Source organism: Gopherus evgoodei, chromosome 1 (genome assembly GCF_007399415.2).
Source record: "Gopherus evgoodei ecotype Sinaloan lineage chromosome 1, rGopEvg1_v1.p, whole genome shotgun sequence".
Lineage (NCBI taxonomy): Eukaryota > Metazoa > Chordata > Testudines > Testudinidae > Gopherus > Gopherus evgoodei.
The window spans coordinates 227422954-227437621 of NC_044322.1; the positions used below are offsets into that span (position 1 = coordinate 227422954).

Sequence of the window (14668 nt, forward strand, 5' to 3'; positions counted from 1 at the left end):
GTAAATCATTGTCGTTTTCTTATTTTTACACTCCCTTTAAATTCTTTTTGTATAAAATGAATGGCAAATTGTTGGTTATATGTTAATGGTCTTCCATAAACATTTATGTTCCTGTTTGCAAATGGAAAAAAAATCAAGTTACTGCTCTCCTCTTATCTGTAAGACTCTAATGTGACTTTAAAGCAGGAATTGGCAACCTTTGGCACACGGCCCACCAGGGTAAGTCCCCTGGCAGGCCGGGCTGGTTTGTTTACCTGCCATGTCTGCAGTTCTGCCAATCGCAGCTCCCACTGGCCACAGTTCATCGCTCCAGGCCAATGGGGGCTGCGGGAAGCGGTGCGGGCCAAGTGATGTGCTGGTCGCTGCTTCCCGCCGCCCCCATTGCCCTGAAGCGGTGAACCGTGGCCAGTGGGAGCCGCGATCAGATGAACCTGTGGATGTGGCAGGTAAACAAACCAGCTTACCCTAGTGTGCCACGTGCCACAGGTTGCTGATCCCTGCTTTAGAGAATTAAGACCACAAAAATAAATGAGAATTAGGAGACAAAGGGGGGGAGAGTGCAGCTTTAAGAAAGAAAAGCAGTGGTTCTCAACCTATTTACCATATTGAGCCACCTATGCAGCTATATGTGTTATGTGGGCCATATCCACACAGTATGCATAATGCCTGTATGACCCTGAGGATGTTACACGGGCTCCAGCTGTGTGCTGATTAGGCCATAGATGGGCTGTGGGTTGAGAACCACTAGCCTAGAGTGACTATACATTTATGCGTCCCCAGCATGATAGTATCTTAGTGCCTTGCAAGTACAGTGAAATAACAATCTTTCTTTCTTCCAAGTCTGTTCATAGCATTCTGTTTCTATTATACTTTGAGTGCATTTGGTTTTCAGAGCATCTCTCAGTAAAGGACTGCTGTGTGAAAGTGAAGTCAGAGACAGGATTTTGCAATTAGGACCTGATCCAAAGCCTACTAAAGTCCATAAAAAGATTTGCAGTAATTTCAGAGGGCTTTGGATCAGCTCCTAAATTCTTAAAATGTGATGAGTGAAAATATTTAATGTCCGTTTACCGAGGCTAATATAATAAATAGCTTATATACAATATATTTAATGGTTACATTACACACAGATTCAGTAAATAGAAATGGTGGAAATGAAGAGAAGTCCAAGAATATTGAGCGAAACCAATCAAATATTTTGCCTGGTGAGTACTATTATGAGGATTTGTATTTTTTTTTTTTAAAGCAGACTGTGCTTTAGAGATCCATATTTTTCTAGTTCTAAATTCAGAGCACAAATTTGAAACTAAACACAACTTGCCCTGAATAAGAGAGGAGGGGTGTTCTTGTGGCTAAGGCACGTGTCTGGATGTCAGGACATCTGGTTTCTATTCCCAGCTTTGCCACTGACTTCCATGTGATTTTGGGAAAGTCACTTAACTAGTCTGTGCCTAAGATTCATTTTGCTAATAAAAAACAACCCACCTTACAATATTTGAAGGAGTATTGAAATATTTTCAGAAAACAATTGTCTTTTAAAATAGTTGATACTAGTCACTATTGTTGTGATCCAGCAAAGCACTTAAGCATGTGCTTAAGTTTAAGCAAATGAGTAGTCCCACTGAAGTCAGTGGGACTACTCATACACTGAAAATTAAGCATATTCTTAAATGCTTTTTTTAACCAGGGACTTTAGGAGGAAATATCTCTCATTGCTTCTCTGTATGTGTTGTCCCATTAGTAAGAAAAGTCTATGTAGAAATGATTTGAACATCTACACACAATTTGTGCACTATTAGGAAACAGCTTTAGTTAAATCAGGGTAATCCCTAATGTGGACACTTTTTTAAAAATCACTCAATTAAATTAGTTTAGTTTAATTACAAGCCAACTTAAGCTAAAAGACATTCAAACTGATGTGAAGGTGTCCACGCTGGGGGTATGGTGGTTGCACTGATTTCACTAAAGCTGTTTCTAAACCAGGGCAGTTAAATGAATGTACAGACTGCATGTAGACCAGCCCTATAGGGGGAATAACATTTCTCCCTTGTTTTGTGTAAGCAGTGTTGACATTAGCCTACCAGAACGAAAGGCCCAACTCAGAACTTTGTTTCCCTTGTCACCTCCCATCACAAGTATTCTTTCCTTTTTGCCTCCTTTACTTTGTCTGCATTTTTTTTTTGCTGCACACACTTTTCCTTTCTATTGACCCTTTTACCTTTATAATTCTCTTGTATTCCAGTTCATTCACATACCTTTCCTTCAGCCACTTCTAAAAATCTTTGTATTTTGTGTGACTGGTGGTAGAAGAGTAGTGTTAAGTTCTCTCCTCTTTTCTCTCTTCAATTTCCAGCTGGCATGATAGCTGCTTTTACACTGCCTATAATATCCTTCATTTCAAAAATATTTTGTTTATGAAAATCCGCATCCTACTGATGCTGTTTCTATATCCCATCTTTATAATTAGGTCTCAGTCCTGCAATGAGATTCACGCAGATGACCCCCACCCCCAAGATTTCCCTCTTAACTTCAATAGGGCTAGACCCAAGTAGATCTGTTTGTTGGATTGGCATCTTAATTTGTGGTGGCTGTCCCCAAAATTTCCTCACGCCTTTATCTCTGTTACTTTGGGCTAATATCAGATCCAAGACTCCATTGCCCTTCATTGCTTCCTCCACTTTGGGGATTAAAACTGTGTTCCACCAAGTCTAAAAATACCTTTTGACAAATAGTTTTTAGGCACTTTTTAAACAAACCCCCATTACTAAGCCTTCTTTTTAATTTTGATGCTCTCTGATAACTTGCTTCATCTTCCTGTACATTCCTGTTAGATAACCCACTATCCTTTCCCACAGGCTTTTTGTAGCCTTATTTTAACCCATCCATTTTGGGTATTTCCGCCTCCCACATCTGTCTGCAGTTCACTGCTTGCGTATATGTTTTCACTGTTACACCTCCTCTTTATTTTTTTTCTCTACTGACGTCTCTACCACATATAGATCATATCTGTCTATATTGGCACTGTCATGCCTTATTACACCAGATCTCTGATGCCAACTAAATACAGTGGAAAAGCATGGAAATAAGTCTTGGGTCAATGTGAACAGGGGATGAGTGTAACTATTCTGCAGGTTTTTACATCTGTTAGTGTCTTTTCTTCTTATTTATAGCAACTGATCTAGGTTTGATGGGCAAATTTTGCCGTGTGTCTTTAAAATAACAGTAAGGAAGTACAGCAATTGATTTGATTTGATAAAGGAGCATTACACACCACATTAGATTCAGACCCTTGGTATTAAAACTTGTCATTCTCAGCATGCTTTGATGTTTATTATATATGTTTGTATTTAGTATAGATTACTAGCATGATAGAGATTACATTGTCTCTTCCATTATTTTGCAGGAGAATTTTACATCACACGCCATTCAAATCTTTCTGAAATTCATGTTGCTTTTCATCTGTGTGTGGATGATAATGTAAGGTCTGGTAACATTACTGCTCGGGATCCTGCAATCATGGGCCTCAGAAATATTCTCAAAGTTTGTTGTACACATGATATTACTACAATTAGCATCCCTCTTCTGCTGGTACATGATATGTCAGAGGTAAGTAAAAGCAAACAAAAAAACCCAACAAAACCACCAAGTAATCTAACCTCTATATTTGCACTCAGAAAAGGAGCACATTCCTACATCTGCTGGTCTAATTGGAACAGCTACTGTAGAGCTTTCTCATACTCCCAGTTTTCATTGATGCTGGTTGAAAAACAGTGGAGATGAGAAATTTAGAGCATACTAGCACTGTTTAGCTCTGTGTTCTATTTATTATTTGTAGATAGTATAAGATGGTCAGTCTTTATATAAAAAAAGAGGGTGAGAGTGAGGAAAAAGCAGCCTAACTTAAAATGCTACTTTTAGCACTGCATATTTCTTCTTCAGAAACTAATCCATCTGACCCTAGTCCTGCAAAGGAATCACCAATAGGGATTCTGACTTAAATGGCATGCCACACAGACATAGGGTCTGCACAGATTATTTTGTAGGATCCACTACACTATAGCCCAAGTCGATATACAGATGCTCCCTGGGTTACGCAAACCCGATTTATGCAAATCTGCACTTACAGAAGTAGTTCCCTACATCCCATAAGCTTTTTTTTTCCTTGCGTAATTGTCGGGTAAACGTTCCTGTCTTACACAAAATTCGACACTTGCGTAAGTCAGGGAGCATCTGTAACTTAAGCCACTCAGGGGGTGTGAAAAATCACACACACACGCACCCCACGCAACGCAAGTTTTCACGGTTCACACTGGCGCTATGTCAGTGGGAGACACTCTCCCACCAACATAGCTTTTGCTTCTCACCGAGATGGAGTAATTATGCTGATGGGAGATCGCTATGCCAATGGGAGAGCGATGTCTTCACCAGATGCGCTACAGCAGTGCATCTGCATCAGTGCAGTTGTGCCAATGTAGCACTGTAGTGTAGACTTGCGCCTCGTTTTCTGATGGGATCCTAGTTAAAAGACATGAACTAATGTGTGAAACTGAAGGATAGAATGAACACCTAGCTCTTTAGATTCTTAAATGCTAATTACTTTGATCTCCCTTTTTGTGTTGGTTTTCTGGTTTAAGCATTTGCAGAATAAACATGACCAGCATAGTATGTGTAGATGTAGGCAAAACTATATAGTCGTCCTTGATACACTTTGTGAATTGAATTGGAACTGTTGGTAACAAACAATTTACTGCAGCTGGCTGAGCTAATTTAAAACATGCAACTTTTGTAATACATTGTACAGGGAAAAGTGAACGATATCAGATTTCTGAAAACTAATCTGAATTTGGTGCCTTTGGAAACCTTGTTTTCTAAAGTTGTGTTTACCACCTACGTAAAAAATTTTTTTTGTAAAGTGGTTAACCAGGAGCACAGCTGCAGAGATGTTGAGATGTTTCATTGTGACAGGCATTCATCAGGAGCTTTCTTTGTTGTTCTGCAAAAAAAAAAAGCCCTTTTATAGATGGGTTTTTATAATTTAGCAATGGCGTGGAGTTTATTAAACTGAATGAAAGGTGACTTCTTTTTTACTGATATTGGGACTTCATATAAAGTGAATGTCACCAAAAAAAGTTGCTTTTACTGTTTCACTTGTGCCTAATGGTCCTGGTCCATAACTGGGGCCCCTTGGTGAAATGGCAGTGCAAATAATTGTAATAATAATACTGCTGTTTTTTTTAAAAAGTACACTCTGTAGACTTTAGTGCATGCAAAATCATACATTTTCTGCATTCTGTATAAACTGAGATAACTTCATACTCTTTCTTAATGGACAGGTGTTTGCATTTCATCACTGAAAACACCACAACTGGCACCTTCTGTATGGTAGTCTGAGCAGATGGACTGAACTCCTTTCAGACAGGATCCCCCCAGTCCCCTACTCAGTTCAGAACTGTTGCTCTGTTCCTCAGGTGTTGTGGTTGCTATGGATAGAGAGAGGAGGAATACTTTGTGGCCTCTGTTGCCTGTATTACTGTTCTATGGAAAAGCAGAAAATTTCTCAAGGGTGGCAGTCAGGCACCTTTTGTGACCATTACAGTGATACAGAACATTTTCTGAAAAGTCCAAAAAGTAGAAACGGAGATTTTACAATCTGTAGCATAAACTGGCTGTTTGTATCATTTTTGCGGATTATTTTGGGTATGTGCCCTTATACCACCATAAACAATTGCACTCCTCATTTCCATCAGATATATATATTATATGCTACCAAATTGGCATTTAGTCAAACTATACCTATTGTAGCCTGGTGTCCTTACTAAAGCAAATGTATTGAAATTAATTGGACTTTTCCCTGGCTGAGAACTGTTTAGAGACTTCAGGACTTGACACTCTATTTTTAGCCCTCCTAGGGCCTGATGCTGTAAAAACTTAAGCACCTGTGTGACATTCCCCAGGGTACAATCTGAACTGATGGACAGCTGTGTCCCCTCAGTTCTCCAACCTGGGGTCCCTTTTACATTGCTTTACTCTGAGAGCAACCTGTCCTTGTTCACACACAGACTCTCTAGCATGTAAATTACTCCCAGCTGAGTTATGAGTGCTCTTAGCCAGCCATTCCTGAATTATATGTCAGAGTGACACCAGCAAACTTCCAGACCCAGACTTGCCCCCAGAAATGTGTGTGGTGTACAGCCCAATACCCTTCTGGACAACACAAGCTCATAGAAAGTCTATCATTTTGTTAAGGTTTATGGATGTTATTTTCTATTATCTCAAATGAAGCTTCCCAAACACTTCAGTCGAAACACACACTGGTTTAAACGAAACAAAACAATAAAGCAGGTTTGTTAACTACAGAAAGATAGATAAAGTGATTACAAGTAATAAGGTATAAAAGTTAGAATTGGTTGCAAAGAAATAAAAGGTAAAACACAAACTAATACCTAACTTATCAAGCAAAGTGAATTCAAAGCAAAGATTTCTCTCACCACGTGCTTTATTGGTGTTACTGGCTGAACTCCTTTCAGCCAAGGTTCTCCTCTTCAGCCATGGTGTCACCACCGCACAGAGCACCGGGTCAGGCAGAGCTCTGCAGCTGTGCTGCTCGAGAAGCTCACAGCCCCACCGCCCAGAGCATTGTGCCGGTGGCAGAGTGAGCTGAGGCTGCAGGGAAGGGGGAACAGCAGGGAAGGGGCCAGGCAGGAGAGTCCCGCGGGCCGTAGTTTGCCCACCTCTGTCCTAGACAATGGCCCTCCTACTAACAAATCAAGCTCTTTTTTGATTGCTTTTAGAGGGCAAGACAGGGATGAGATCATGGTTACTGACTGCAGACCATAGCTCCCTGAACACTTCTTGTACCTCACTAGAATGATAGTATCATTCTGGGTTGACTTTTGATTAGTATCTTTTTTACCCCATACACTGGCACATAGGACCCTGCTCATCTGGTCTGAGTAGCCTTATGAATCTTAGTGGAATACTCTGCATGTAAAAAATAACCTGATAGCATCGTGAAATCATGAGTATATCACTTTTAAAGATAACACAGTAATGATTCAGGTTCTCATTCATATTTGAGTTTTTGTGGGTTTAATTCATTGACGTTCTGTGTTCAATCTGTTATTTCTGTGAGTACCCCCAACGCTTAACATCTGTACTCCTCTGATACTGTCCAAGAACTGGTGTCATATCCTGCTTCTTTGGTAGGTCCTTTTAAGGTATCAAATGTTCTCTGACCTTACTGACTGCAAAACTACTGCTAATTTGCCTTCAGGGCAACAGGACCTTTCTTTTTAGACACTGGTTTTTAAACTAGGCCAAAACAGGGATCAAAACAACCAACAAACGCCTACCTTACATGTGACAGACAGCCTGTGTAGGCAGATAAATTACAATGAAGACCCAGTATTTCTTCCGGAAAGCTTGAAAAAATATATATTTTGTTGTCCAGCGTTGTGCTATCTGATTTATTTGTTGCGTAATCTAAGGGCAAGGCAAACAGATGCTAAGGATTTGCATCATGAGAAAATTGTTTTTAAATGTTACCATTTTACGATGTTGGTTCTATCGCCACTCTAGTTTTTTTTTTTTTTAAATAATATAAAACTATCCACTGTATCTAGTGTAGGTGGGAACTGCGGCTTACAGCAACCCTCTGAGGCAACGTATAGGGTGAACTGTATTTGTGTTACCAAATGATCAGAAGTTTGATACTTTTTAAATAAGGCTGATTTTTTTTCCTGCTGTAGAGATGTTCTTTGTGTGGTGTTTGACAATCTGCCATTTACACTGTGCAGATTTAGAATGATTTGCTGGTTTTATGGAATACAAAAGTGCTTAAACTGGAAATTTGGAAGGGTATGTAGAGTAGCAAGTCCATGTTTATATGCATAGTTCTGTTCATACTGGGAGGTGCTTATCTTTTGAAGTTCCAGAGTGTGAATCATAGGAATGATTCTTTTTAAATAATGTTAATAAAATTGACATTTATCTATCTGCCACTGATGGATTACAAGTGAAATAAAAATAGTATTTTCCATTTCTTGGCTTAGATTCCAAGGAATGTCCAAAATTCATGTAGAGACACCCCCTGGGTTATGCAAACCCGACTTACGCAAATCCACACTTACGGAAAAAGTTCCGTAAGTTGGTTTTTTTTGTTTTTTTTTGTTTTGCGTAAATGTTGGGTATACGTCCCCGACTTATGCAAAATTCAAGTTACACAAAGCATTCCGGAACGGAATGCTTGTGTAAGTTGCGGAGCGTCTGTTACTGTTCTCCAGTGTTTAAACTTTTATCTAGATCTCAATTTTTTTTGACAAGTCCCTATTAGCCATGCCTCTTGGAAAACTTTATAGGCGCATACCTTATCTTGGTATTTAATGGAAGCTCCAAATTCCCTCTCCAGCTCTTCTTGTATCTGTGTCACTTGAATTACTGAATTTATTTTGTGATATAAATTCAGCCCCAATGCAAGATCTATCTGCCCAAGGCATTTTTAGTATGCCAGTGGCCATAGTATTAGGGTCATAGCTAGAGGTCCTCAAAAGGAATACCAACATTCAGTGACTGCAGTTAGGCTGTTGAACACATCCTTATTCTAGCAATCCAAAGTATGGATCTGACCATATAAGCAATTTAATTGTACCTAATACCTGAAAGCTGAGATTTTCAAAGCCGCTTATGGTAATAGTGCATGTGAATGTTCTTGAGACAAATGGGAGCTGTGCATCAATATCCCCCTTTGAAAATCTCAGCTTAAAAATGCATATTGCACTGTTCACGCAGTAGCCTGTCTCAGCACTGTAAATAACTCAGTAGCTGAGTTTTTGTGGTAATCCATAATAAACATTTCCAGAATGCATTGGAAAACTAAATGTTCTTTGTCTATGATATTATTTGAAAAGAATGAAGCAGATCAATAAACAACATTAGCAAATGTGGTCTATGACCTGAGATATTCGAGAGAGACCTCCGCTTAAGAAGAGAACTTTCTGCTTTCTAGTAGAGAAAATTGTGTTCAGCAAATGAGCAGGTGTGGAAGCTCATAACACTAGAGACTATAAAGACAATATGGGAGTAATAAAGACATTGGAATAAGATAAACACAAAAATATTAAAGACCTGATAGAAAAACATTGTCTTGCAACACTATTGTCTTGAGCCACTTGTTGATGCTTTTGTTATATTTTATTAACTTACACCAATTTTTAATTAGATTTTCTTTTTTAAGGAAATGACTATACCATGGTGCTTGAAGAGGGCAGAGCTTGTGTTTAAATGTGTCAAAGGTTAGTGCACTCTTCACCTATTATTCTATGTCATATTCACTGTCAGCAGAAATCACTTAAAATTACATGTCACAAAAGAGATGAAAAATGTGAGGAATTCAAAATAGAGCATCAGAAATAATTTTGTATCTGTTGGCACAACTTTTCCATTATGTGTATGTATTCTGTATTCTTTCCTGTTTAAAAAGTGATGAACATATGATACTATGTTAGAACAGAGGGGAAAAAGTAATATTAACACACCCTTGTCATGTGAGGATTTGTCTATACTTGAGCGCTACAGCTGCACCACTGTAAGCGCTTCGGTGTAGACACTATCTATGCCAATGGGAAGGATTCTCTCGTTTGGCATCAGTAATCCACCTTCCCTGAGGGGTGGTATCAAGATGGACAGGAGAATTCTTCTGTCCACCTAGAGCTATCTACACAAGAGGGTTAGGTTGGTATAGATCGGTCTCTCAAAGGTGTGGATTTTTCATACCCCTGAGAGATGTAGCTATATGCCTGTAAATTCCTAGTGTAGACCAGGTCTAATGCCTTGTCTACAGTACAAGGGGAAGATTGATCTAAGTTACGCAACTTGAGCTATTTGAATAACGTAGCTGAAGTCAACGGACTTAGAATCTATTTACCACGGGTGCCACACTATGCGATGTCGACTGGAGATGCTCTCCCGTCGACTTCCCTTACGCTTCTCGTTCAGGTGGAGTACAGAAGTCGACGGGAGAGCGATCTGACCTGCTAAATCGACCACCAATGCATCAATTGTTATGCGTCGAACCCCTGGTAAGTGTAGACAAGGACTAAGTCTAGAAGACAAAGATGAAAAAAGACACATTGCATCATCAAGACCTTTATCTGACAGTGCAGAATTGTTCCTTCACAGTATATTTTCCAGTATCTCATTCAGTTGATGTTTAAAATGACCACCACAATGGAGCTTCTACTTGTTTGTGTTTTTTGGGTGATTATTTCAGAGGTGAATGAGCAGGAAGTTTCCTGATATTACCTCAGTTTTTTCCCTTTTAAATTTAGCTTTATTGTCTGTTACACGCTCGTTGTACGCCTGTGCCCTACGTTTAAATAAGTCCTCTCCATCTGTGCAGTTCAAACCCTTCAATATGAGTTGAATGTTATGCCCCCTATACTAGAAGTTAGCCAGTTTCTTCGTAGATGGTGACCAGTAGGTGGGGGCTGTATGCTCATTCACAATTATACTACATCCTTGTGTCAGCAACATAGAAAAATATGATTAGAAGTGTTTGTTTAATGTATTTTGTCAGCAGTATGGTATTGGTGGACTTATACTGGTCCATGCCCATATTTGGGACCCCTGGTCCTATAAACACCACGTCAACAGCTGGCCAATCTACATGTTTTGCTCTTTCTTCACAAATCAGTTCCTCGTGATAATTTCTATTGCCTGTTTCCAAACTGCATCCAGTCTTCAATATATTTCTGGTATTAGAGTGCCCAGAACTGATTCAATAGCTGCTGACACCAGAGTTACATAGATAGCATAGCTAGTTGTTGAAGCAAGTTGTCAAAATAATACAGATCTAGAAAGTATCTTGTGAATGCCTACTGCAGCTCCATGTTGACCCAGCACCATATTGTGCAGTTTGTTCAAGTGCTAGAACTTCACACCCTTCAAGACTAGAATGGTATCTTCATAGTGGATCATCAGGATCTCCAGGCTGACCAGAGATTTGAACCAGCAGGTGGCCAGGCTAGTGAGACTAAGGGGCCAGAGGTGCTGATCTGGTTTATGCAGCTCCACCAGGTTGCTAAAATCATAAATATATATATAATATATATATACACACATACACACAGTCTGATAAGTATCAGATTATGATACCTTGATAAGTGTCACTAAAAGAAACCTAATGCATATAGTATGTAAGATAGTGTGACTGTTGTCTTTTAGGCTTCATGATGGAAAATGGCTTCATGGGATGTGAGGAATTTCTCGGACCGTACAATTTCTGGTACCTGCAGGTAGGTTAATTGAGAAATTAACTCCTGGTATGGTCCAGGAGACAAAAATAGACAGGGCCTCTGGGGTGCTGATAAATCTGGGTTCTGTTCCCTGCTATGCCTTAGCCTTTCTATATAATCTTTAAAAAAAAACAGTTAACCTCTCTGTGCTTTAGTTCTCTCATCTATAAATTGGGAATAATACGTGCTTTAGAGGTGGTTGTGACACTTAATATTTGAACCACTTTTGCCAGCCCCAGATAGAAGGCATTATAGATTATATTATTATCTCTACTTAATAACAGACACATCAGATACTGGAGTCAAATTCACAGTGTTTTAGAGGATACATATTTATCATTAATAAAAGATATGACTTTACTGCTAGTTTTCTTGGAAAGTATGGAGTGTAAGCTTAAATGACTTTATTTTAAGCTTTCAGTTGGTCTTCTCCAGCATCTTTGAAAGTGTGGCAAGAACCCAATCATGCTCCCACTGAATCAGTGGCACAACTTCCATTTACTTCAGAGGCACAGGATCAGGCCCCAAAAGACATGCACTAGAACTATAAAGTTGCTTGTTAATAACTACCAAATTGTTTGAATTCTGGCTGATCTTCAGAAGCAGGAAGTCATCCAAAAGTTGTGATCATGCTAAGTTTTATTCATTTGCTCTGGTCCTTAGAGTTAATACATTTCAAAGTTAACTGGAAGTAAGTATTATTTGGAAGCATATTCATAAGTTTAAAAAATTACTTGTCAACACAAAGTTATGAGCCTCTAGGCAGTGAGAAACGAGTAGACTACTCGCAAAATCAGATCTAATTTTGGAATTCAGAGATTGAGACACCAATCTGAAATCATGAAAAGAACTATGCTAGGTCTACTTAAGAGAAAGTTAGTGACTGGAGGAGGAAATCCTCTTTAAATAGATAATGTTGCTAATGTAAATACAGAGTAATATTTGCAAGTAGGTTTTGTCCTATTAATGACTAGAATTAGGTTATAGCTAAGACCATATTTCGTTCGCAATATTGTGGAAATTACAGATACTGCAATATTAGGCTTCCACCACAATTTTGTTGTTAATTAGCTTATTGTGCACAGATCACATTTTGCATGCATTTTGAGCATGCAATTCGTTCTGCACTAATGTTCAATACCTGTAAAATGTAAAAGGCTAATGTGACTGGTCTTGATTTCTATTGCCATTGTGTTAAGACTTAATTTCCTGAATTTTATGCTGTACTGGTCACTTAAAAAAAAAAAAAAAAAAGAACATAGTTGCAGCAAAAAAATGGCTTACAAAAAAATTAGCAGGCATAATATAATACTTGTGTTTATATTATTCCAGCAATTTTTTCTTAAGCAAATAGGTCTACTCTAGCTTTTCCAAATTACTGCTATTAATAAAGGTCCATTATTACTTTTCTGCAATTTTCCATGTCTTATCCGCAACTCAGGTACATTTATTTGAAGATCATCCCATGATTCAAGTAGGGCCCTAGTCATAGCATGAGTGGCTGGAAACCTCATCTGGATGGTAGATGTCCTGCTATAAGACTCCAATACCGAGTAAAGTACTGGAGGAGAACAGAGAATATAGAGAAAATGGTTTTGACCTCATCCAAATTATAGCAACAAATCAATGCTTTTTGTTGTCTTCATTTTTACAGACTATATCTGAGGAAATGTTTTATCAGCTGAGTAATATGCTCCCCCAGATCTTTCGAGTGTCCTCTACGCTGACTCTGACATCTAAGCACTAACCCCGCTGCATGTCACTGAAAGAGATGAGAGTATTGATTTAAATACCAGAATTTCTCCTCTGTATTTTTCCCAAAATTGACTGTTTATTTGGAAGTTAAATTTTATTGCAAGTTGCAAACAAAATAATGTATATCCATTTAAAAGTTCATAAAATCAGTGTTCTGTCTTGATGTATTTGCCAAAAAAATCAAATACAGTCAGTCTTTCAGCAAGATATTAATGTGAAATTTCACCTTTTTATGCATATCACATACTGTAAATGTTTGTTTGTGTGACCTAAAATGTGTGTATTTAAATGTTATCTATGGAAGCATAGTAATTTTCAAACCTAAGCATTTACAGTAGCAGGAATAGATATCTATACATTTTGTGGAAACATTCTTGTTTTCTGAATTTGCCCAATGCAATTTAGAAGAGCATGAATTATGTCAGGCAAGCCTTCTTAGAATAACTTAAATAATCTGGAAACATTGTAAAAGCAACTGTAATAAGGTCACCCTGACCATGAGAATAAAATTGACACCCCCTCCCATAACAGTTACAAAATGAAAGGTAAAATAAACTGAAAAATAACCACTAACTTCTTGTATTGTGCAAATCATTCAGTAGATAATATACTCTTGTGACAGTGATTATGGGTTTCAAGTTTTGTTAAAAAACAGAGTATAGTAATTTCCATTTTCACAATGGGTTTTTTTTCTTTTTCATGTCCTGGTATTTTTAGTGTAGCATCTCTTGTTTAGTAAGAAGATTTGGCATTGGTGGGACTTCCACATAGGCAATTCAGTAATAGTATCAGAGCTATTTTTGTGCATTGTACAGAAAAGTAGGCAGGATTAATTTAATATTAAATTTGAATCTTTATATTCAGAGTAGAAGATATCTGGGATCTGATATGGATCACAAAAGTACAAAAAAATATTTTGCTAAGGGCCATCTTTGAAGGCAAAAAATTAATATCACAAAAAATGGAAACCCATTGCTGTATATTGCAGCTTGGTATATTGATTCTACAGATCTTGTTAACTTCAAAGAGGTTTGGCTTTGCCTGATAAATGTGAAGAACATAAAGGTCTCGTTTTGGGGGAAGTCAGGCCTGGATGCACAAAAGGAGCTAGGCATTGTGATGTTGACATCACAGTACCTGATTTTTAGGTGTCTGCAATATCAATGTAGTTCACAAGGCCTGAGGAGGAAGCCTAAGCTCCCAATATAATGAATAGGAGAAAGAGATATTTTATATGATTCACAGAAGTCAGAATGCGGGCAGGGAGCTGCCTAATTTAGACAATGAGTGACGTGGACAAGAGAGATGTGCAAGTCCAGGCTACAGTGAGGCGCCTTTCTCTGCTTGCGGTTCTCAGCAAAGAACCCTCTCTTGGGCTACAGCTACACTGTGAGCTTGGGATGCGAGTCTTCTGCTTGTGTGCACATGAACTAACTTTCATGGAGCTAGCGGTAGTATAAATAGCGGTGTAGCCAAGGGGAGAGGTGGTGGAGGCATAGCTGAGCTGGGCCAAATACATACCAGTGGGTTTCAGGCAAGGTTGTTCTCTCCGGGTCTCCCCTGCTGCTACTGCAGCTACACTGCTATTTATACTTATGCTAACGCAATGAAGGCTAATGTAC

The 14668-nt window shown here is 38.6% G+C and overlaps 1 protein-coding gene across 1 annotated transcript in view; it reads left to right on the forward strand.

The window, feature by feature from the left end:
* Window positions 1-13615, forward strand: part of C1H12orf4 (chromosome 1 C12orf4 homolog) — a 33100-nt gene extending 19485 nt beyond the window's left edge. Inside the window, 5 exon segments of the mRNA XM_030538600.1 lie at window positions 1131-1205; window positions 3404-3606; window positions 9233-9290; window positions 11221-11291; window positions 12946-13615. Of these exon segments, the coding sequence (XP_030394460.1) occupies window positions 1131-1205; window positions 3404-3606; window positions 9233-9290; window positions 11221-11291; window positions 12946-13038 (500 nt within the window). The 3' untranslated portion in view covers window positions 13039-13615.
* Window positions 13616-14668: the final 1053 nt, after the last annotated feature.